General features: G+C 43.0%; 1 protein-coding gene across 1 annotated transcript; it reads left to right on the forward strand.

Moving 5' to 3' along the window:
• Window positions 1-623: 623 nt before the first annotated feature.
• Window positions 624-23343, forward strand: LOC146991872 (sarcoplasmic/endoplasmic reticulum calcium ATPase 2). The gene is made up of 24 exons (XM_085780066.1): window positions 624-998; window positions 2383-2502; window positions 2676-2693; window positions 2855-2937; window positions 3421-3525; window positions 6066-6204; window positions 12686-12852; window positions 14501-14656; window positions 14769-14910; window positions 15849-16015; window positions 16625-16713; window positions 16908-17010; window positions 17142-17273; window positions 17950-18075; window positions 18159-18380; window positions 18549-18660; window positions 19232-19470; window positions 20035-20255; window positions 20339-20541; window positions 21472-21557; window positions 21797-21930; window positions 22061-22178; window positions 22826-22960; window positions 23058-23343. The coding sequence occupies exons 2-24, from the start codon at window positions 2385-2387 to the stop codon at window positions 23238-23240; spliced, it is 3198 nt and encodes a 1065-aa protein (XP_085636192.1). The 5' UTR covers window positions 624-998; window positions 2383-2384; the 3' UTR covers window positions 23241-23343.
• Window positions 23344-23660: the final 317 nt, after the last annotated feature.

Consider the following 23660-nt stretch of genomic DNA (forward strand, 5'->3'; position numbering starts at 1 on the left):
ATTGGTAAGCATTGTCGTCACTCGCTCGCAGCCCAACGCTGATTGGCTCACATGTCTGTCAGTTTCAAAGACGGCAGACGCACCTCCCGCTGATTGATCAGGAACTCGATGACTGGGAATCACGGGCGGGTCATTTTTGCAGTAAAGCCAGCAGTGGGCGGGACTATTGAAGAGCTCTAGACGCCTATTCGCCAATTTGCTGTGTCAATCTGACGTCCTGGCCTCTCATTGGATGATTCTAGGCAGCCGTTGGGACTAATGCGTCGCCAAATGCCGTTAAGCACGTTCGATACGGGGGCGCAGCATCAAGAGCGGAGGAGTTATTCGCGACAAAACAGGAAGTTACACCACTTCTTTATAAAACAAAAGCCGACAATCTGATGATGTTGGACGAAATTAAGCTGAAAGTTTCTCGTTGGATATGTAATTCTTAAAGGCATTATAAAAAAATAGCCCTAAATAGTCACCCTCATGAAATATATATTCACGTGTTAGTGCTAGGCCGCATTTCTCAAGGATGTGTCTTTTATTTTGAAAGCTCAAACCGGATGTTGTGCGTCTTCGCTCGTCTAACTTGATGTGATTGGATGCTGTATCTTGTCGCCTGAGTAATACTGACCTACAGACTCTCCTGCAGCCCGGATAAAGAGTAATAACAACCATATTGTCTGTCTGGCTAAACTAGTCTCGAACCGTATTTTAGAGAAACGGTTACATTTAATAAGCCGTCATAATTTATTTATTTTTTTAAACGGACAATATATTTACCTGCTATCGGAGAAAAAAACACAACTTCAATGGGAATAACGACCGGATGATTTTTCACTTGTAGTGAAACCAAATAGCATGTTGTGAAACAGTGTTTTTTTCTTCTTCTTAATTTATCCTTCTCCGATAATATAATGCTATATAGTGCTGTGATATAATCCTGACTTTACTACAATTGTAGCGGCAGTGGGAGAGAGACAACACACGGACAACAGCGACCGACCGCTCTGGTAAGCAACCTGTTCATCTCCGGAGGATTAACGTTAACGGTGGACCAGCAGCAGCACCGCTACTAGCTGCCCAGCTAGCTCTAACATCCACGTAGCTAACTACCGTGACTACCATGGTGACTACTAGCTTAGTAACCACGGCGGCTTCTGCCACTTATGACCCGTCACACCTGTCGTTTGACACGGTTTTTTAGTGTACACAATAATATCAAACCGCCCGCTGACAAACCCCCTCAGTCATTATGAGCAACATGTATCTGGCTGTGTCATCCCGATGTATAACCAGGATTTAGGCGAGGCCACTCGTAGGAATTGCAGATAAAGTGTTAAATGCTGTAAATGTAGTGTAATGCAACGTAAGAGCAAATGGTGTTGACGTGGTGGTTGATTTTTGTGTATTTTTGCAGATGCTGAACGCGACATAGGGCGTTCAGTATAGAGTACATTTTGCCTTACATGGGCCTTTTCCATATATCCCGACTGTGGGCCTTTTTTTTTTTTTTTTTGGGAATCAGTGGGGACAGAGTATTGATACTCAATCGGTACAGATAATGAATTAAATGAAGTTAAAAGTTTCTGAATCATCACCGCTATTACACACGGACATAGCGGCGGAAGCAGCATGGGAACAGATAGGGTTGATGTTTTTTTTTTTTTTTTTCACTGTTATATTATCACTTTTGAATGGTAGTTGGTGCATTGGATGTGGACCGATTTAACCAGTGGCACCTGCTTGTGTGCAGAAGGCCGAAATTATACTTCATAGAGACACGTCTCATCCAGTAAAAGGCAGGAGAGCCTTAAATTGCTGGGTTTTTTAATGTAGTTTCAGTGGCCAAGTAGGCTACATAAGCACAGCACACACAGCCAAAAAGGCAGCGAATAGAAACAAATGTTGCCCAGTGTGATGCAATACAGGGAGATATTTTTGTCAGCACCAGATCACACCCCACGGATAGTAAGTAATGTCTCCTGGGGCCTGTTAAATCTCCGTGGGCTCCAGTTTGTGTGCATTTTAGTCCCCAACCAAGTAATGCAGCTAGAGCCTGTAGTTGGCACTGCAAGTGGCAAAACACAACCACATTCAAGAAGCAGGTTACTTTTTAAAATGTTCAAACAACCACTGAATTCATTTCTGTCCGTGAAAATCAGAGTAGTTTCAGTCAGTGAGTGTCATTTGCTTCATACTTCCTCCCAAAAATAGACAAGATGAACAATAATCGATACATTCACTTGTGTGCATACAGCACAAGCAAATCACTGTAGAGTCTCTCAATCCAATGTTCCCTGTGGTGGCAGAATAGAAAGTAGTAGAATAAGGGTGTGAAAAAACTCACTGCAGACATTTATATTGCTGGTCTTCTTTCTCCCCCTACCCCCACAGTGATGGATAATGCTCATACTAAAACAGTGGAGGAGGCTCTGGGCTTCTTCTGTGTGAACGAGTCTACAGGCGTGAGCTGTGAGCAGCTGAAGAAGAACAGGGAGAGATGGGGACCCAACGGTAGGTTAACTAACTTAACTTGTTTTAACACAGTACTAAAACTCTGTGCACTGGAAGTCATCCATGATGCAAATGTATGGGGAATGAAAATAATCTGCACTGTTAAAAAAAAATGTGTCAGTGGTGATGATGATGTTTTTTTCTTTTTTTTTCTCCTACATCTTTACTCACAGAATTACCAGCTGAAGAAGGTGAGATCTATCTATCTATCTATCTATCTATCTATCTATCTATCTATCTATCTATCTATCTATCTATCTATCTATCTATCTATCTATCTATCTATCTATCTATCTATCTATCACAGTCTTTCACACTGCTGCTCACCATGTTTCTTGTGGTTCCTGTGCAGGTAAATCCCTTTGGGAGCTGGTCCTGGAGCAGTTTGAGGATCTGTTGGTGCGAATCCTGCTGCTGGCTGCATGCATCTCCTTTGTAAGGAAACACAGCTGTATCCAAATCATAAGCAAACACATGCACATGCTTATACACAAGTCATCACAGTGGTTTCACACTGTGTATGAATCAAGTCAAGTGATTTGTTGATCTCACAGCTCTAATCCTAATGCAGATCTCAAATACTAAATCACCTGTGCAAAAGCGCCTATATCTGTAAATTCATACAACATACGCAACTACAAACAATACACTGCAATGGTTATGCCCACAATTACTTACTTATATTAATCATAATAAGGTTTATAACTAGTGAAACAGGTCCAGTAGCAAATACAGAAGTCCACAATAACTTCCGTGGCCCTAGACTCTGGCTCGAAGACTTGAGATTTGACTTTGACTTATAAAAAGTGACCATCTCTCATACCTAAACACATACAGATGGGATGGGTGGAGGTAACACAGTATCACACTGCACACCAATCATCAGCTTTCTCTCTGTCTTCTCTTCTGTCTTTGTAGACCCTTGCTTGGTTTGAAGAAGGGGAAGGAACAATCACAGCCTTTGTCGAACCGTTTGTCATCCTCCTCATCCTCATTGCCAACGCTATCGTAGGAGTATGGCAGGTAAAGACTGTTCATACTCTTTTGGAGTTTGCACTGATGTATGTCGAACAACAGGTTCTTTTTTTTTTTTTACTGAAATTGGTACAAAGCAGAAAACAGAGGAGACATCAGAGCAGAAGGAGGAGTGTATGACCGCTGAGCTGACTGAGGCAGACGGACGGTGAATCACAGGTGCTGCGGTCTGTGCTGCCCAAATGTTGTCAACATACAGCATACAGTGCTATAATGTAGAAGTGTAAATTGACCTTAAATGCAGACAGCCCCATCATTCACATACTGCTCAGTCTTCATATTTTGTGGTAGGAGATGATGGGCTCCATATCCCTCCAGTCTGTTTGGTAATTTCCTCGCACCAGACCAGTGTGTCTGCATTGATGTAGGAGATACGTGCTTTTGTGTCTTTACTTGGCAGATGCACACACACGCACACACACACACACACACACACACACACACCTGAGAATCAAAATCCACATCACATCTTTTATACCTCCAAGCTGGTGTCAGTCAGAGCCGAAGACGTTGTTCTTCTGTGCGCATGTTCGTCCCATTTTCGTGTCGGTTATCTCAGTATCTCCTCATAATGCCTCAGTAATGAACTGAGTAAATGGTGTTGGCTGAAAGGTCAAAGGTCAAGGTCACAGTCACCTCACAAGACGTGATTTTGGCCTTGAGAACACAATATATCCAGAACAGAAGAGGTGTTTTGGGGGAGGTTTAAATTCTAGTTTGCAGATTGTTACATAAAGTGACACATGAAGAGTGTGAGAAAGATTAGCAGCTGTATCATTCACAGAAGCATAATCCAAACATCAGTCCCCTCCTGTTCTCCGTGACGACTTAACTACTCACCAACATCTGTGTTTCTGATTAAAACACCTGCATGAACAGCTGTGTTTCATTTACAGTGTCAGGGTTTCACAAAGGGAAAGCTGCAGCCTGGTTTCACTCATGATTTAAATCTCTGGATCAGTCTGGATCCAACAAAAAAAAATTCCATAACAATGAAATTGCAGAAATTTCTGTCGACTCATGATGAGGACAGCTCTGTCCTCATCATGAGTCGACAGAAACTGTTCTCTGAAGAGTTAGGAACGTTTATTACAGTTTTGTCATATAAAGTAACGTTCATAAATACAGTATATGCAGTTGTGCAAGAAGCTTATGATCAGTAACACCTCAAAATGATTGATCTTATATTCTGTAGGATGCTACAGGATAGTGTAACGGACACATGATGAGGGAGAGACAGCAACACCCTCCATCAGTCAGTGGATGATGTTCACTTGTTTTTCTTCTTCATAGTGAGAGCTCACACTGTCCCACGTCCTGCTCTCTTCCCTCTCTGCTGGCTCAGCTCAGACTTCTTCATTCATTATTCAAATTTCTGTATGAGACTCTGGGATTTAATGTTCACTTGTCTCTTGTGTTTTTCTAATTTGTGTTTATTTTTATGTTTTGTTCCGCTGGAGTTTTTTTGGAGTTGTAATGAATAAAAGATCCTCAGCAGTTGGAAGCTGTGTGCATTGTCTGTCAGACTTGAATAAGAAATATAGTCCAACTTGCTGACATGGGCCTTGATACATACAGTACTAGGTTTTGGCCCATTCTGGTTAACTTGTTGATGGAGATTAACTTTTTCAATCTCAGCCATTCGTCAGTGGAGTTGATTCTCTGTCTCTTCTCCATGTTGTTTCTGAGACAGTTTGACTTTGATTGCTTTTGTACACAAATAAATTTCACTCAGTCGCTGCTGACCCTTGAGAAACTTAAGTGACATGGTCCACACTTGAGGTTTACTTCTGCTGTCTGCAGAGACGTCCAGCAACACTGCTGAACCGGTGCTAGTTTGAAATCTCTGGTGGAAACAACAACTGATTGGGTCTTCATTCGTTCTCTTTACATTACCATGTCCTTTTTGTGTGAATGATGTCATATGTTCTGTTATGCGTGGACAACAGAGAAACTGTATTTCTGCAGTAATTTAGATCAACAGAATCCAAAATGTAATTTATTGATATACTCCAGCTTTTTTAAAATCATCATTGGTATAACTGGAAAACACAAGAAAATGAATTTCAATTGCGTTTGCAAGTGTTTTGTCCCACATGCGGGACGACAGTGTTGCTCATCTTGTGTTATGTTTTGGTCAGGTATTTCCTGTTGACCTAGTTTTGGTTTTAACAAATAAAAAATCAGGGCAAGCAGTTTTTGAGTGCCTGTTGGATGTGCCTGTCTCTGGGTGCAGCCTCATCTTCGCTGCGTGATGGGGTGATGTTTGGATTATGACGATTCAATCCTGATGTGGATGATGAGAATCAAACCGGATGTAGTCTGCGCAGACCACTCACACACTCATGAATTGAATCATATAACTTTGATAACAGCTGGAAGAAATGTGCTCTTCTATGATCAGGGTTCAGGGATGTGACATGACGACACCTAGACCTCAGCCGTACCTGTGGCTTTGCCCTGAGGTGAAGCTGCTTAATCCAAAGCAACCATCTTACACACTCTTATCTTCCTGTGTTGGCCTCTAGGAACGCAATGCAGAGAACGCTATTGAGGCTCTGAAGGAGTATGAGCCAGAAATGGGAAAGGTGTATCGCCAGGACAAGAAGAGCGTCCAGAGAGTCCGAGCCAGAGACATAGTCCCCGGAGACATCGTGGAAGTTGCAGGTAAAAAGATAAATACCACCGCTAAAAGCATCATCACTCATGTAGTGGTTAATGACAGAATGAGTGGGTTAACCTGATCCTGACACACTGTGCAATATGCAATTTTAATATCTCACCTTAAAGGTCCCATACAGTATGAAGGTAGATGTCCTTGTCTTCTTTGATATACATATAGCTGGTCCAGGTTCTGTATTAATCCTGTTAAAGTATTAAAGTCTCAGTCCATAGAGAAATCCACACAGGCTCTAATCAGAAACTGACCCTTAAACCCAGCCATCAGGACTTCAGTAACTTTGTGATGTCGCAACAAAACTCTCAACAAAACCTGGACCCTCTATCCAACCTTGTAGGATTACTGTAGGTCTCTCTGGGCATTTTACCTGAAATCTGCGACAGTTTTTGGATCTCTCAGAAAACTGACAGGCAAAGGGAGGCACCGAGCCTCCTCACTCCTGATTGGCTCACAACCTGTTGTTACTGGAGCTACAGTTGTTGAGCAATGTCTTATGGATCAAAATTTAAAATGAAACCCAGGAGAAGTGCAAAATATCGGACCTTAAAAATCCTTTTAGTGATACTGTACTCAAAATACTCTTGACCGTCAAATGCTCATTGTGTGAACCATCTGAAATCAGCATTCATGACGATCCCACACAGCTGCTGCTGCGTCGTTCAAAAGTCAAGTCAACAATAGCAATTGTTGTTCTTTTACCATTGTTTGTAAACACCAAAAATATTTCAGTAGAGGTTCTGGGTTTGTTGTCATCTCTGTATGTAGTTTTATTACAGTAATCAAGAGTTACTGTTACCATTGTGTTCGGCTGAACATTTGCCATGTGATCAGGCGAAATCCAGATCACAGTGGCTCCAATTACGAACCATAAATGAATTATTGTGGTGCTGCAGAGGCGCCCGGCCTGTAGATCATATTTTTGGACATATAGCAAAATGATATTTGGGATATGACCCAGCAAAAAAAAAAAGGTAGTTTTAGTATGAAAATATGAATTCATATTTTTTTCAATTAAAATGCAAATATGGCAGTTTCATCTGAAATCTGCCAAAGTGATAACCATCTGATTTGACCTTGGTGCTGTGACCAATAAGTGTGAGTGTGAACACAACATTTGCATTTATTTAATATTCCTAATAAAAGAAGATGCAGTGTCATATTGCTGTTACGACACTCAGACTGTTACCTGCTGCGTCTGCATCAGCTGTTTCATAACCTGTGCCAGCAGCTTCGCTCAGCACAGAGTGGAATTGAGACATGAGACACTTGTCCACTGAGTATCCACCATGTCTGTGTCTTCTAACCTAACATCACTTCCTGTTGTTCTGCTTGTGTTTGCATATTAGCAAAGCTAAATCGTGCAGTTTGGTTTAATTCCAGACACAATTAAAACAGACAGCGTGTAGTTGTAGCTGCAGTTTTATGTTATGTTTAGTCAAAAGACCTGAGGCTTACATTACTGTTTGTTATTCTACAGGTTCTACAATCGGTCATTCATTCATTAGGTTCTGTAAATGTGTAACAATACAACAACTTACAATACAAGCACTTACCCCAGTACTTAAACACAAGTAAGAAATGACAGAACAATTTGACCAGGAGGATGTATTCTGTACTCTGACTTTAGGAGTAGTGATGATGGTTCATGAGTTGAGAAAGTAAATGAAATACCAACAGAGATCATTAATGGTGGAAAACTTCATGTTCATGTTGTTTCAGTGCTATTTATAATGTCTACTACTAGAATGGAAAGAACTTCCATTGCATGATTGTTTAGACATCTCTGAAATAACAACTGTAGCTCCTTTGTTTAGTCGCTCCTGGCAAACCTCATAATCTGCATGCCTGCCGCTGCATCTCTGCCCTCTCCTCTGGCTGTCGTCATGGAAACCTTGCGACAGGCGCACAGGGCCTTGATGGAAAATATGTGATTGGAGCACTTCTAAAGGCAACAACCCTAGGAGGAGTATAGAAAGATGACGGGAGTAGGACGGTGTGAAAAACATATGTGACGTTTTAAATTCACAGCTTTGTGTAGAAATCTATTTCATCCGGTCAGTGAGTTTTTGAGCGTCTCCATCTCTTAGAGTTTGATGGTGCTTATCGCCTCTAATGGTCTGATGGCGCTTGAATTCAGCTCTGTGGTTGGTGGTGATAACTTTAGAGTGGAGTCATTATATTTTCAGGTGGTTCATCTGTCTGTCTTATTTATCATAAAGATGATGCCTAGGGTAACACAACACATTGAAGGATTTTCTTCTGGTACAAAGGTTGACATTTATTATAGGAAGAAATGATTAGACAACGCTGGGCAAGATGACTGTGACCTCACAAAGTGAGACTGGGATCATGCTTTCTTTAACTTGGCTGGTTGGCGGAGATAAAAAAAACAAACACAAAACCAGATTATTTAAGATTTTACTGAAATCCTTCAAAGTCTTAAAGCAGATAACAGCGGCACGGCCGTTTCGGCTAATGCTGTGTTCAAGGCAGGCTTTTGAAACCGTAAGTTACAGCTTCAAGTCACAACTACGACTTGGTAGCGTTCCAGGTAACCCGTAGCTCGTGTTTTTACCGTCCTGTTGTCTGTGAAAGTTCCCTATAACGGCCACTCGTAACTTCCGACCCGTGAACTCGTACCAGATCGAACTGGTATGACTTCACAGGAAGGAAAAACACAAAGTACGAGTTTCCTTGAACGCACCATGAGTTAGCAGCCCCCGCCCTTGTCAGGCATCAATTGGTCCTCGTGCTACGTCACCACATTCACGCGCATCCCTTGGCTGCACACACAGCCCTTCATGCCGTTCTCTCCCCTCATTGGATAACACTTGTATCCCACAAGGCAAGGCAAGGCAAGGCATCTTTATTTATATAGCGCATTTCATACCAAGGCAACTCAATGTGCTTTACATAAAGACAAAACATTAAAAAAAGAAGCATAAGACAGAATAAAAACAAACAAAACACTAAAAGCAGAGTTAAAAGCAAGAGCAAATAAAAGTAAAAGAAAAAAAAATAGATAAGTTTAAAGTTCTCAGCTATAAGCACATGAAAAGAGAAATGTTTTTAACCTGGATTTAAAAGTGCTCACAGTTGGGGCTGATCTCAGTTCTGCTGGTAGTTTGTTCCACTTGTGAGCAGCATAACAGCTAAATGCTGCTTCACCATGTCTGGTCTGAACTCTGAGCTCCATTATCTGACCTGAGTCAGTAGATCTCAGAGCTCTACTGGGTTTATACTCTACTGACATGTCTTTCATGTATTCCGGACCTAAACCATTCAGTGATTTGTAAACCAGTAGCAGAACTTTAAAATCTATTCTGTAGCTGACTGGGAGCCAATGTAAGGTCTTAAGAACCGGGGTGATGTGATCTGATCTCTTTGTTCTGGTTAAAACTCGAGCTGCAGCGTTCTGAATGAGCTGCAGCTGTTTGATACTTTTTTGGGGGAGACCAGTCAGAAGACCGTTACAGTAGTCAAGTCTACTGGAGATAAAAGCATGAATCAGCTTCTCCTGATCAGTTTGGGACATAAAGCCCTTAATTCTGGATATGTTCTTCAGTTGATAAAAGGCTGATTTGGTAACTGATTTGATATGGCTGTTGAAGGTCAGATCTGAGTCTATCAGCACGCCAAGGTTTCGGACTTGGTCTTTAGTTTCTAAAGACAGTGACTCAAGGTGTTTACTGACAGCAACCCTCTTCTCTTTATTTCCAAAAACAATGACCTCAGTTTTTTCTTGATTTAACTGAAGGAAATTTTGGCTCATCCAATTTTTGACTTGCTCTAAACAGTGACATAATGACTCTATTGGACTGCAGTCATCTGGAGACAGTGCAAGATATATCTGTGTGTCATCTGCATAACTATGATAGTTGACATTAGAGTTCTGTAGAATTTGACCCAAAGGCAGCATATACATGTTAAACAGAAGGGGTCCAAGGACTGACCCCTGAGGAACTCCACACGTCATAGGAAAATTTTCTCCTCGGGTTACAGCAGAGCAGAGTGACGGAGAGACTCGTGTTTAGGCTGAAATACTTCATGTAAGTGATTGCTGACGGAAAATAGGACTATTTAGGACTTATATTAACAAAAACATTCCACTGATATCTGCTTTAACTATATGAGTCTGGACAGATGTGAATATAAACTGGTTGGTGAGGGTTTATTACCATGAGGAGGGAGGTTGTGTTTCTATTTTGCCACTGTCACTCATGCGATTGGTCTCTACATGAGATCAGTCATTAGGAGATGAAATACATAATCTGGTCAACAGTGTTGCTTTTAACGTCTCTTCGAGCTGCTGGGCGTGTTTCCAAGTGTTTTTTCATTTGTTGGAGTCAGACACAGACGAGAGATCAGGTTGGTTCTTACTCAACTGAACATTCAACAACTGAACTGACACAGTTTTCTGTATTTGAGTGAACATGGTGAGATCCCTTGTATTCACAGCTGAGATCTACACACACACACGCACACACAAACACACACCTAACCCTGTTTCCTCTCTGAGCAGCTTAAAATAGCAGAGGGTATCTGGAGGACTCAAGAGTTTTCTTATTAGGTCAAGATGTGTGTGTGTGTGCGTGCGTGCGTGCGTGCGTGTGTGTGTGTGTGCGTGCGTGTGTGTGTGTATGTGATTTAGTGCCCCTTTGACTGTAGTAAAAGTACTCATCCTCCAGAGCGTGGGAAATCTGTGATCAGAGCTGGAGGCTGTGTTCATGATTATCACTGCTGTATTCTCTGTGCAACATGTAACGCAGTCTTTTTGGGTTTTGGATTTAAGACGCCAGTAACTTCAACCCCATGTAGCTATAGTACTACACATTACTCTATGACATATATAAACCATACATAAGCCTTTGTGTTTGCAGAGCAGTGATGCGTGCGCAGCTGCGTGAGGAAGACCTGTTGTGGTGTCCTGGTTCCAGACATCTGAGTCTCTGCTCACATCTGAGCTTTTAAGACTCACCCACTTTGGATGGAGACAGAGGGACTGGGCAGTTAATCTAATTTTATTTTCAGTTATGAAATTAACTTGAAAACAAGATAGTAGAGATACAATTATTATTGTTTTGCAGCATCTTGAGCAGTTTTCTGGTTTTGTAGACTTTTTTGATGCTGCAAATCTGTGAGAGATCATTAGCTGCTATATCTCAGGCTAAGAAATCAAAAAACTTGTCTATTCATTTCCCAACAAAATTAGCAGGTATGGGCATGTTTTTAAATTTAGTTTTTTAAGTGAGGGTACATTTGTAACAAAATGTGGTTGAGCCCCTTCTTCTTCACAGTCATTTTAGTGGCAGGATCATGACAGTCGGACAGTGTTGAGTCACTAACTTTATGTAATGATGATGTAGAAGAGCTAAAAAGTCTGCAGTGAAGAAATGTTTTATTTCTGTAAGTTCCCACCAGGGGCATCATGGGAAATAATCACAAAGGAATCCAGTCTTGTAAATATTGACCCTGCAAGATCCTCAGTGATTACAGACTAAAAGCTCTGAGACACATGACATATCGTCTTTAGATCTGAGAGGAAGTCAGACTTTAGACTTTTTAAAGTCTTGACCGGTCCGTCCTTAACATGACAAACATGTCCACCAATGTTCAATTGGAAGCGTCCTGTCTGAAAAAGCATAAAATCAGATCGAATGCCTTCCACTCAAACACTGATGGATGTTTAATTTAAATAAATACATTGATTATGATTGAATGTAGAATAAGATTGATGGGAAGGGATGTATGTATCGTTGTAGCTTTAACAGGTCTCATTATGTTAAACTCTCCTTAACTGCTCGGTGTAACGAAGAGAGAAAGCACAGCTCTGATGTGTCAGTGCAGCCTCTCAGTCTGACTCACTCACATGCATCAACACTCATGTAAACAGTTTGTGAACAGCTCTGCTTCTCCAAACCGAAGAATGCTGACCTTTATTGTGCTCTGGTCTGTCCTCATTTTTCTTGAGGCAAACATGTCCTTTCACATCATGAACATTATTTCTTCTTTTTGATTTTCTCTGTGTCTCTGTTCCACGGGAGCTGGTTATAGTCTTGTATCCAGGTCAAGGATCTTATTCACTATATTCAGGTCTTTAATAAAACCGGTGATAGTCTGAAGGCACTTCTGCATCAAATAGGAAGCAGAAACTTATATGATAAATGACTTGATTTAGCTACTCAAATTCAACATTGTAAACCTGATATCTCAGTAACGCCTTTAAGGAACCTCTTTGAATTTGGGACAAACATTCACTTGGACCCAAAGACAAACTGATTCTAGTCCAGTGGTCAAAGGAAAAATGTCAAATGTCTTTCTGTGAGCGCACCAAATATGTTTTTTTTGGCCATAAGCTCATGAATTCAAACAATAACTGTGACCAATTGAACCCTAATTTATATCACAGCATAGTAGTGTGGACATAGCAACAACATGAAATCAAGACTTTCTCTTTTTCTCTCCCAGTTGGGGATAAGGTCCCAGCTGACATCAGGCTGACTTCCATCCGCTCCACGACTCTGAGGGTCGACCAGTCCATCCTGACGGGCGAGTCTGTGTCAGTGCTCAAACACACAGACCCTGTACCAGATCCCAGAGCTGTGAACCAGGACAAGAAGAACATGCTCTTCTCTGTGAGTCTCAACAACCACTTTGTCTGTTACGTTGCCCTTGAAAGATATTTTTGTTATCGCCAACAACAGTCAGCTACGCTCTTGTGGAACATGTAAGCATCTTTTGGGGATAGAGTCAGCAAAGATGTGGCCCTTTATGGTCATCCAGCCCAACCTATCTAGTAATATTGGGTAAGTTGGACAACATGGGACCCATCTTTGACACTCCTTTCTTGCCAGGTCAAAGAAGGCTGCTTTGTAAGCTCCATCTGCAGGAGCTGTTGAAATGGTGCATTTAGTCACAGTGTTGTGACGCAGTCAGTCTTCATGCAGCCTCTGAAGGACGTGACCCCTGAATTGGGACGCAGCTGTTGAGTGAAAGACACTGTTATTTACTCTGACTCAGCACTGCTGCTGTGAATAACGAAAGGTGAAGAAAGAAGTGTGTATTAACCCACAAGTAAAAAATAATCCTCAATAGATGGGCCATTTCTTCCTGTTTGAGTAGCATTTGATTAAATCTGTATCTGCAGCGGTGTTCGGAAATTATTTGGCCTTTTTAGAAATGAAATTTTTTTGTGAGATGGTTTGGGCTTTGGGCTGAGAGTAAGGATGAGCACCAAAACCTATTTTTAAACAAGCTCCAATCCATTATGTGTTCTGCTCTTAGTATTTGAGCAATTAAGACAATAGACGTCCTGTTTATTTTTGTGACATTGAAGTTCTCTTACAAATGGAGAAATGTAGAGTTTTGGACCGACCAGCTCAATGTTTAATGATGAAAAGTAACCATCAGCTGGTCGTCAGGGGTTTGTTCTTAAATTCACCTATATTAGGTTTATAATATTCATTATTTGAATTGTCTTTCTAAGATGTTGTGTTTTTCAGGTTTCAAGCAATTAATTCTGTTCTTACTTAGTTTTTTATCTCACAAAAAGTACAGAAAAGAATAATCTCCAAGTAAGAGATTGATAAATTTCACTGATAAAAATAGTGGTTCTGTTAGAATATTACTGATACCCATCCCTACAAAAACAACTCACATTTTCCTAAATATCAAAGTCACTGTTTGTATCTTCACTCGTATGCTTTTTCTATTCAGAGGCAGAGCTACTCTACAATCCCTGTTCACTCACCGATACACACACACATACACATCTGACATTCAGTGGGTGTGTGTATTATATCTGGACACCTCAAAGGCTGCTGAGTCAACAGGTGGTCTGTGGTCAAAGAGCGACAGCGCCTGATGTTTTATTCAGTGCCATCACTCTAACAGAATGCGAGAGCTGCAGGTCGTCTTTGTTGTTGCGGTTACCAGACCGCCGCTGGACAGAGTGTGACTTCACATACCGACCTGAAGAAAACACATCACAGTCTTGTGTTACAGAGAATCAGCACATTGCAGGGCTCCAGATTCGCCCTAAATGGAGGCATTTGAGACAGTGCAAGTAAATTTTATCATCTACTTGCACATACGCAACCAGTAAATTTGCCTTTTTTATTTAACTCAAAGTGCCGTTAATTTGTCATTACAGGTGGCAAGCCAATGTTTGCGAGTATCATGAACGAAAAGGAAATGTGAATATTTGCTTTGCAAGTCGATTTAAAGTGTGCGCCCCAAAATTTTCTGCTTATGCTCCTGCTTATGCTCATGGCCTTTTCCCAGGGCACCAACATAGCAGCGGGGCGAGCCATCGGGGTTGTCGTGGCCACAGGGGTGCAGACGGAGATCGGAAAGATCCGAGATGAGATGGCGTCCACCGACCCTGAAAGGACCCCACTGCAACAGAAACTGGACCAGTTCGGAGAGCAGCTGTCTAAGGCAGGTCCCTGTGCCGAGTGTCGTGCAAGAGAGTTTCCAGTGTTGCTGTCAAATCAATAAATGTCCGTGTCATGTGTAACTGCCTAACCGTTGTGTGGCTGTAACCCTGCAGGTCATCAGTTTGATCTGTGTGGCAGTGTGGGCCATCAATGTGGGACACTTCAATGACCCAGTGCATGGAGGCAGTTGGCTGAGAGGAGCTGTTTACTACTTCAAGATTGCAGTCGCACTGGCTGTGGCTGCCATACCAGAAGGTCAAACAGCTTTCCTCTGTTTATTTATTTGCAATTCTTTATCTAGAGAGGATAATGTGGAACATTTCACAGAGAGAAATAACCTTGCAGTTACAAGTCAGGAAGCAACCAGGGCCCAGTGATGTTTTGTTTTTTTGGCTTGACAGTGGGGTCAGGCTACATAATAACAAATTATCAAACAAAGGACTTCGACCTACAGACCTGCCTCTGATAAAAGGTTATTACATAGTAAGCAAAGACTAAATTATTGTGGAGGTGTGTGTGAGGTTCTCTGAGTGATCACTGTTCAGTAAATTCAGCTTAGTTATTGTCTTTTATTTATGCGTTTGGTGATCTTGTCAGACTCTCAGACTTAGACTTAGACTTTATTTGTCCCAGAAGGGAGATTTGTTTTCACTTGACAGTAAACACACATACAAGCATCAAACAGAAAGCAGACATGACACAAATGAGTTAGACATACAGTTATATGCCAGTTATAAAAACAGGACTGTGCCTCAGGCGGTCCAGACACGTAAACTAGGTTTTGCCCTGTTCTTGTTTACCGGCTGGCGGCTGATATTAGCACACCAAACTAGTAACAAACGTTTCCTAAGAATAAAGGTGTTGAATTGGAAAGATATTTTTATTAGATGTCCTCCCAATGTTTTGTGCGTCTGTCCAAAAATGTTTTATTACTCAACATCCCAAAGATACAGTATATGCCATTCTGGCTGCAACACTGTCTCCAGCACTTTGGATCCTCTCCTCTAAAGTGTGATTTCTGCTTAATGAGACTAGGTCAAACATCTTATGCATCCACTTGATGATGTAACAAAACAAAACAAAAAACAGTAGAGAAAGAAACAACTGACTCTGAGACCAGCTGCTGCAGTGTAGAAGGTCCTCACTCTGTGACAGTCTTGTCACCATCCTCTACCAATGGTGTTTCTTCTCAGGCCTCCCAGCAGTCATCACCACCTGCCTGGCCCTCGGCACCAGGAGGATGGCCAGGAAGAACGCCATAGTCCGCAGCCTGCCGTCGGTGGAGACACTGGGTTGTACGTCTGTCATCTGCTCCGACAAAACAGGAACACTGACCACCAACCAGATGTCAGTCTGCAGGGTGAGATTATAGGGAAGCATCACATTGGCCTGATAAACATGGAGCTGCCATCCACCAGTCATCCTCATCAAGCTCTTATATCCTCCATCTCACATCTGTTTAAATGTCCCATACAGTATAAAGGTAGCTGTGCATGTGGCTGTTTGATTATAAAGCAGTTTGAGCCCCGATATTAAAGCTGTGAAAGTATCAGATCCACAGAGAAATGCACACAGCCTGTATTCAGAAACTGAACCTTACTAACAAAATCTCAACAGAGCACTCACTGCACTCAGCCAGGGCCCAAGCCCAAGCAATCTGTTATATTTATGTTTTGATTGGATCACTCAGAACAGTCAGCAAATCAAAGGAGAGGCTCAAAGTTGATTTTGTGTTGGTATTTCTGCAGCACTAACTCCCATCAGTACAACAATGTCGTCATGCTGAACTCACCATAGTGGCTGTTGGCTACACTCATTTTACACTGAAATCCCCAAGAACTTCAACTTCCTGTTGAAGTTCAGACTCAGTTATGAATGATGCATTTTTGCATGTGAAAATAACCTCATGTGATCCTCTAACATTATTGAACTAATGTCTATCTGTGTGTGTGTGTGTGTGTGTGTTTAGATATTTGTAGTGGACAGTGTGTCTGCGGATCGTTGCAGCCTGAACGAGTTTTCAGTTACTGGATCTACTTACGCCCCTGAAGGGGAAGTGTGAGTGTTTTTAACCTTTAACCCTCTAACCACTGGATGTTTATGTATTATGAAAGACAACATTTCTAAGCATACAGTTCCTCTCTCCCTCCTTTTTGGTATTAACTTGCTCCCCTCCCCTCCCCCTTCTCCACGTCTGCTCCTCTGCCTTGAGGTGTCCTCCACCTGTTCTTTCTGTCCTCCTCTGTCTCTAGCCTCAAGGATGGCTCAGTGGTGAAGTGCAGTCAGTACGAAGGCCTGGTAGAGATGGCCTCCATCTGTGCTCTGTGCAATGACTCATCGCTGGACTATAACGAGGTACAAAGTGCAGCCGATGACCATACATGGTCCTGGAACATTTTCAATTGAACATGAATGTGTTATCACAAATGCAGTCTTAAACTGCTGGTGAGTAAACAGCATACTTTGTGTGTGTGTGTGTGTTCCAGGCAAAGGGAGTGTTTGAGAAGGTTGGGGAGGCGACGGAGACTGCCCTCTGCTGTTTGGTAGAGAAAATGAACGTGTTTGATACCGACCTGAGAGGACTGAGCCCCGCTGAGAGAGCTACAGCATGCTGCTCTGTAAGTGTGTGTGTGTGCGTGTGCGTGTGTGTGTGTGTCCTCTTTGGGAGCCTTTCCAGTATAAACACCAAACCTGCTGGGAGAAGTAGTCCTCAGGAGGACCAAACCAAAGCTCGGTCCTAATTAGGCAAGTCAGACGGCCAGGCTGTCTGTAATGAATGGAAGTAAATGCAATGTCCTAATAAGATAGCTGTGCAAAATATATTTGTGTATGAGACATAAAGACGTCTCTTTAAATCTTTAATCTTTAAGTCCATTCAGTAAAGGGGTATAGGTAGAGCATCCCTGTGTAGTTTGATTATAAAGTGGGACGAGGGTCTATATTAATACTGTGCATAGAATCAAAGCCTTGCTCCACAGAAAAGTTCACACTGCCTGTATTTAAAAAACTGAAGCTGTGAGGACGTCTGTAACTTTGTGATGTCACAACGAAGCAGTTGCTGCCATCAGCCATGGGACCATCCAGCCTTGTACACTTTCCCTGATGCGACATCAAAACTATTAAATTTTCATTTAAAAAATTTCAAATGAATATGATCCCAATAACGTAGAAAAACTCCATCGAGCTGGTTTTTGGTATATAATAACATATAATAACATCACAATAGCCAAGGTGCTGTGTTTGTCAACGATACGGTGTATGTACTGAAGCTGTTTTCTTATTGGCTGTGCTCAGGTGATAAAGCAGCTGATGAGAAAGGAGCTGACGCTGGAGTTCTCCAGAGACAGGAAGTCTATGTCTGTCTTCTGTTCATCCAATAAGCTGACCAGGTCTGCCTCTGGTGCCAAGATGTTTGTCAAGGTCAGTTCCACACTGTTCGCCACGATTCCTTTCATCGTCCGCTCTTACATCTTGACGTCTGACCGTTCTCCGTCTCTGCTCAGGGAGCTCCAGAGAGCGTGCTGGAGCGCTGTTGTTACATCCGGGTCAGCGGCTCTGCTCGCGTGCCTTTAACCCCAGCGCTTCGGGAGCAGCTCTTGTCCACTGTGCGGGACTGGGGGTCGGGCAGAGACACGTTGCGTTGCCTCGCCATGGCAACAAGGGACACACCCCCTGACATCCAAAGTCTCAACCTGGAGAACTCAGCTACGTTTGCTGACTATGAGGTGATGATGATGACCGCTCATGGTCCAGCTCTGATGTAATAGTTAATGTCAGTTGGGTGCAGAACGGGACTCACTTTGTCTTTACCAGTCTCTCTAAATCAGAAAATGAACTGTTGTAGAAATGTACTTATTGTGCTGAACTAGTCCTCTGTGTCTTCCTCTCCCTAGTCGGACTTGACCTTCGTGGGCTGCGTAGGCATGTTGGACCCGCCCAGGAAAGAGGTGCTGGGCGCAGTCCGCATGTGTCGGCAGGCCGGCATACGAGTCATTATGATCACAGGTACAGCTGATGTATAGTATGCACGCACACACACACACACACAACTGCATTTGTGCAAAAATCTTCAAACCTTTGTGCCACAAAAAGGCACACTCCTGCAATTTATCCATAAAGATCTGTGTATCTATCACTGGCTCTGTTCAGATCTGGTGTTAACATGTCTTTAGAGTGACCTCTTGTGATAAGATCTCACTTTTTGCTTCTTATACAATGAAGGATACATACAATCTGGCGGGTTAGTACATCGTCGATGTGCTCGACTGAGTGACAGATCTGGAGAAAGAGAGAGAGCAGTGCACGGAGGGTTTGAGCAAACCATCACACAATGCTCAGCGCTAAAATGAGGTCGGGTTCGTGATGAAACTGTGTTAGATTGTCACAGAGGACATCAGAGGAGCGGCTGGTCCCTCAGCGGAGCCACATGTGGCCCAGACGACCTCTGAATCTTAATAGCAGTTCTGAACGGGGCCATTGTTACATAATACATCTAACGTCAACCTGAACTCTGAGAAAATATCTCAAAGTCGTCTACAACATTTCTACAAACTAATCAAACAACTTCCCATCACAGGTGACAATAAAGGGACGGCTCTGTCCATCTGTCGGAGGGTGGGAATCATCACGGAGCAGGAGGAGGAGCAGGACGGCACGGCGGTCAACGGAGGCCTGACGGGAAGGGAATTCGATGAGCTGCCTCCCCACCTGCAGCGTCAGGCTTGTCGGACAGTGCGGTGCTTTGCCCGGGTGGAGCCGGCACACAAGAGCCGCATAGTGGAGTATCTGCAGAGCCTGAGTGACATCACCGCCATGGTGAGTGTGTTTCCTCGTTGTCAACCTGTGACATCCTCAGTTGATCCTCGTACAAATTCCTGAGCATTTGACTTGAAGGAACTCATTTTCTCATTTATAGAAATTGATTTTCAACAAGATTTAAATCAGCTTGAACACTGTTGAACTGCTGCTTTTTCACATTTATCCCTATGTATTAGAGTCCATGTGTTACATTTTATTTTTTTTGCTCTTATTGACACTACTATTCCTCATGAGTTAATCTCATACACATCACATTCCTTCATTTTATACTCTTTTTTATATTATTTTTGCTGTTTATATTATATATATTTTGAATCAGTTAGGTTCTCATCGTTCTTCTGTTGTCACAACATTTTGTTTTACATATTTTTCAAATATTCATTTACAGATCTGTAATATTTCAACTTTATGTGGGTTGAATAAACCTGTTTTGCTTTTTGCCTCTTCCTGCATACTGTGTTCTGTTTTCTTTGTCATTTCCTATGTATTTTAATCCGTGCAGGAATAAATGAAACTGGAAAAAAAAACGAAAACCCCCCCACCCCTCTCTAATGCGTTCAGACAGGTGATGGGGTGAATGATGCACCGGCGCTGAAGAAGGCTGAGATTGGCATTGCTATGGGCAGCGGCACGGCGGTGGCCAAGTCGGCCTCCGAGATGATCCTTGCTGACGACAACTTCTCCACCATCGTGGCGGCGGTGGAGGAAGGCAGAGCCATTTACAACAACATGAAACAGTTCATCAGATACCTGATATCATCTAACATAGGGGAGGTGGTCTGGTCAGTAGAGGAAACACCAGACTGATGCAAACAGCCTGCAGGAAGTCCAGTCTTGCACTGACCCTCTCTTTTTTCCTCCATAGTATTTTCCTGACCGCTGCGCTCGGCATGCCGGAAGCACTGATCCCAGTCCAGCTGTTGTGGGTCAACCTGGTGACTGACGGTTTCCCGGCAACTGCCCTGGGCTTCAACCCTCCTGACCTGGATATCATGTCGCGCCCTCCTCGCTCCCATAAAGAGCCTCTCATCTCCAGCTGGTTGTTCTGTCGCTACCTCATCGTCGGATGTGAGTCTTGAGCGTTTCGTCATTATGAACCTCAAAACTAAGGATTTTAGTATTGTGTATTGATTGTAGACAGGATGCTCCAGCTGTCCCCTGGAGCAGTGTCATAAATGGCCAAGCAGTGGATGTGGTGACCAGCTATAAGTGTCTTGGCACCGTGTTTGACAACAAATTGAAATTTGATCTCAACACAGAAGCGCTGTGTAAGAAGGGCCAGCAGCGCCTTTTCTGTCTCAGAAAACTAGCCACATTTCAAGTCGATAAGACCTTCATGACTCTGTTCTACAGATCCTTGATTGAGTCGGTTATTTCCTTTTCTATTATTTGCTGGTATGGCAACCTTGGCACTAAACAGAAAAATGCCCTACAGGACATTGTGAAGGCTGCTAGTAAGATTGTGGGGACTCAGTTTGTTGAACTGAACTGCTTCTTTAAAAAGCAAGTACTGAGGAAAGCTACAGTAGGAGTATCTGTTTAGACAGTACCCGTCCTCTTAGCTCTGAGTATGTCTGGTTACCATCTGGTGTGAGCCTATGTGCCCCCAAGGTGAAAAAGAACAGGTACAGATGTTCATTCATTCATCCATTAGGGAACTGAACCTGGGTGAACAGGGGAAGATGATAGTGATGGTGATGTTGACGATGTGGTTGATGTTGGTGATCTTCCACTGTGGCCGAATACTTCACGGTTGCTTTGCTGTTTTTTATAGTAGGGCTGTGATCTGTTGTATGTGTGTTGGACTGCATGTATTGTTTTTATGTTTTCTATACACCTACTGCAACCAAATTGCTTACTTAACCATAGTTGACTTGACTTGACTTGATCAGTGCAAAGTTGCAAACACATCGAAGCATCTCTCCTGTCAGACGAGGTGTCCTTCACAGACGCAGCAGCTCATAAACCACTCCCCTACTTCCCGTCCTTCCTGTGCAGGTTATGTGGGAGCAGCCACGGTCGGAGCTGCTGCCTGGTGGTTCATGGCAGCACATGATGGACCTAAACTTTCCTTCTATCAACTGGTAAACACACAATATACCTGCACCTGCTGCTCATGCTCTGTGGCCTTTCATAATGTGCTGTGGTTCAGTGGACATGCTCAAGGAGCGTCTTTGTATTACACATACAAATAGTACAAAAAAATATAGATTGATTTAGGTCTGGGGAATACACTGACATATTTAAAGTAGTCCTGTCAAAAGTAACATGTTAATTTTTGCAATTATTTTGAAACGTCATCAGGCCTTTGTTTCCTCCACAGTCTCACTATCTGCAGTGCAGTGAAGGCCATGCAGAGTTTGCAGGTGTGCAGTGTTCAGTCTTCGAGTCTCCTTATCCCATGACTATGGCTCTGTCAGTCCTGGTCACCATAGAGATGTGCAATGCCCTAAACAGGTAAGAACTGTGTGTGTGTGTAATGATCTGGTGCAGAACTACTGTATCTCCAAGTTTTTGAAGGCTGTGGGTCTAGGAGAGAGATGAAGTTGTTGCAGCCTTGTAACCAGTGAACCGTCATGTTTTTCAGTCTTTCAGAGAACCAGTCTCTGTTGAAAATGCCTCCATGGTCCAATCCCTGGCTGGTGGGCGCCATCTGTCTGTCCATGGCCTTACACTTCCTCATCCTATACGTGGACCCACTGCCGGTGAGGAAACAGTCAAGTGTTAAAATAAACCTAATTTTATACATCTGATACCTCAGAGCCCAGCCACATGGATACGGGTTCAACTGAATCCACATAAGTCATTTATCGTCCAGACGGAAACAACGTTTTGGGGGGGAGCGATGATGTCATACCCCCCACTGCTCTAACCTATAACCTGAGACACACCGCTAGAGCTACATGTATACAGTCTATGGACGTAACATAACAACAACAAGTCGACTACTGTCGGGTCCTCGGACACTGTGGCTGAAATGCGCCCGTTAAATCATCACAGTCATATTTTCTCTGACACGACTCCCAGTCCACATTTAATCGACTTATAATGTTTGGAGTTTGAATACAGCAGGGAAGTCTTCTGTCTTCTTCTCAGTTTTTGGTGTTTATGTGTGGCAGCGTTACAGCGCCACACATGCTGCACACAGGCCTGGAGTATGTACTACAGCGTTTAGTTTTCAGTGGATCTGTGTGTACGCAGATATTTCTTGAAATGATTCCGTGTCTACGGAAAACCTTTTCAAAATGAACAAGAAAAATATCGTTGTAGGTGAAGCGCCGTTTCCGTATGGACAAGGCCTCAGTGACACTTTGAAGGAACATGAGCATCTGGCCTCCCTCTGTTTCCCCAGGTGATCTTCCAGATCCGCCCTCTGTCGTGGCCTCAGTGGGTGGTGGTGCTGAAGATGTCGCTTCCTGTCATCTTGATGGATGAGGCCCTGAAGTTCCTTGCCCGCAACTACATAGAGCCAGGAAACCAGATCCTGGTGAGGTCTTCTCTTTGTCTGCAGCAGAGTTACTTGATAACGTGAAGTGCTTTATGTCTGACGCTTTTCCTTTCCTTGAAACCTGTGACTCAAAAAGCCAACAGAGGAGGAGGAGGAGGAGCAGAGGACAAGGGCCAACGCCGGGTTGGTCAGCGCCATAATGGCACGGCTACACCAGTCAGTGAAGGGCGTGTCCTGGTCGTTCGTCTTCATCTCTGCGCCACTCGTGATCTGGATCTTCAGCCTGGACTCTGACATCACTAACATCTTCTGGGAGTGATGGGGGGACACATGAAAAGACAGGAGACTGGAAGAGGACAGAGAGAAGCTGAAGAAGGAGATCGGGGGATAAAAATGCGGGAGAAGGAATGTGGAGGAGTGAGGCATGCCAGGAGAGAAAGAAGACGATAAATACTTGAGATGAAGGAATGTGAGTGATGAAGAGGAAGAGTGATTATTTTTGGCCAGTAGACAATCAGAAAATGAAGAGAAAGGAGGTGGCAAGGCAGGTTTAGACTATCAATGAGAAGGTGCTTTGTGTAGCTAATTGTCCACACTTGACTGTTATTCTACCTACTAAACGTTTTGCTGCACCAACTATTTGGACCACAGTGAAATGTCTGTTTTAGTCCTCTGTTAGCATAGCATGCTAACTAAGTCTTGAGTCTTTATACATTAGCAAATTAGCATGTTAGTCCTC

Source organism: Trachurus japonicus, chromosome 1, assembly GCF_045865225.1.
Source record: "Trachurus japonicus isolate A0001 chromosome 1, Traja_1.0".
Classification (NCBI taxonomy): domain Eukaryota; kingdom Metazoa; phylum Chordata; class Actinopteri; order Carangiformes; family Carangidae; genus Trachurus; species Trachurus japonicus.

Coding starts and splice junctions, on each gene's coding strand:
- LOC146991872 (XM_085780066.1), top strand. CDS start 2,385: ATGGATAATGCTCATACTAAAACAGTGGAGGAGGCTCTGGGCTTCTTC. Junction 21,931..22,060: donor ATGTGCAATGCCCTAAACAG/GTAAGAACTGTG, acceptor CATGTTTTTCAG/TCTTTCAGAGAACCAGTCTC. Junction 22,961..23,057: donor AGCCAGGAAACCAGATCCTG/GTGAGGTCTTCT, acceptor TGACTCAAAAAG/CCAACAGAGGAGGAGGAGGA.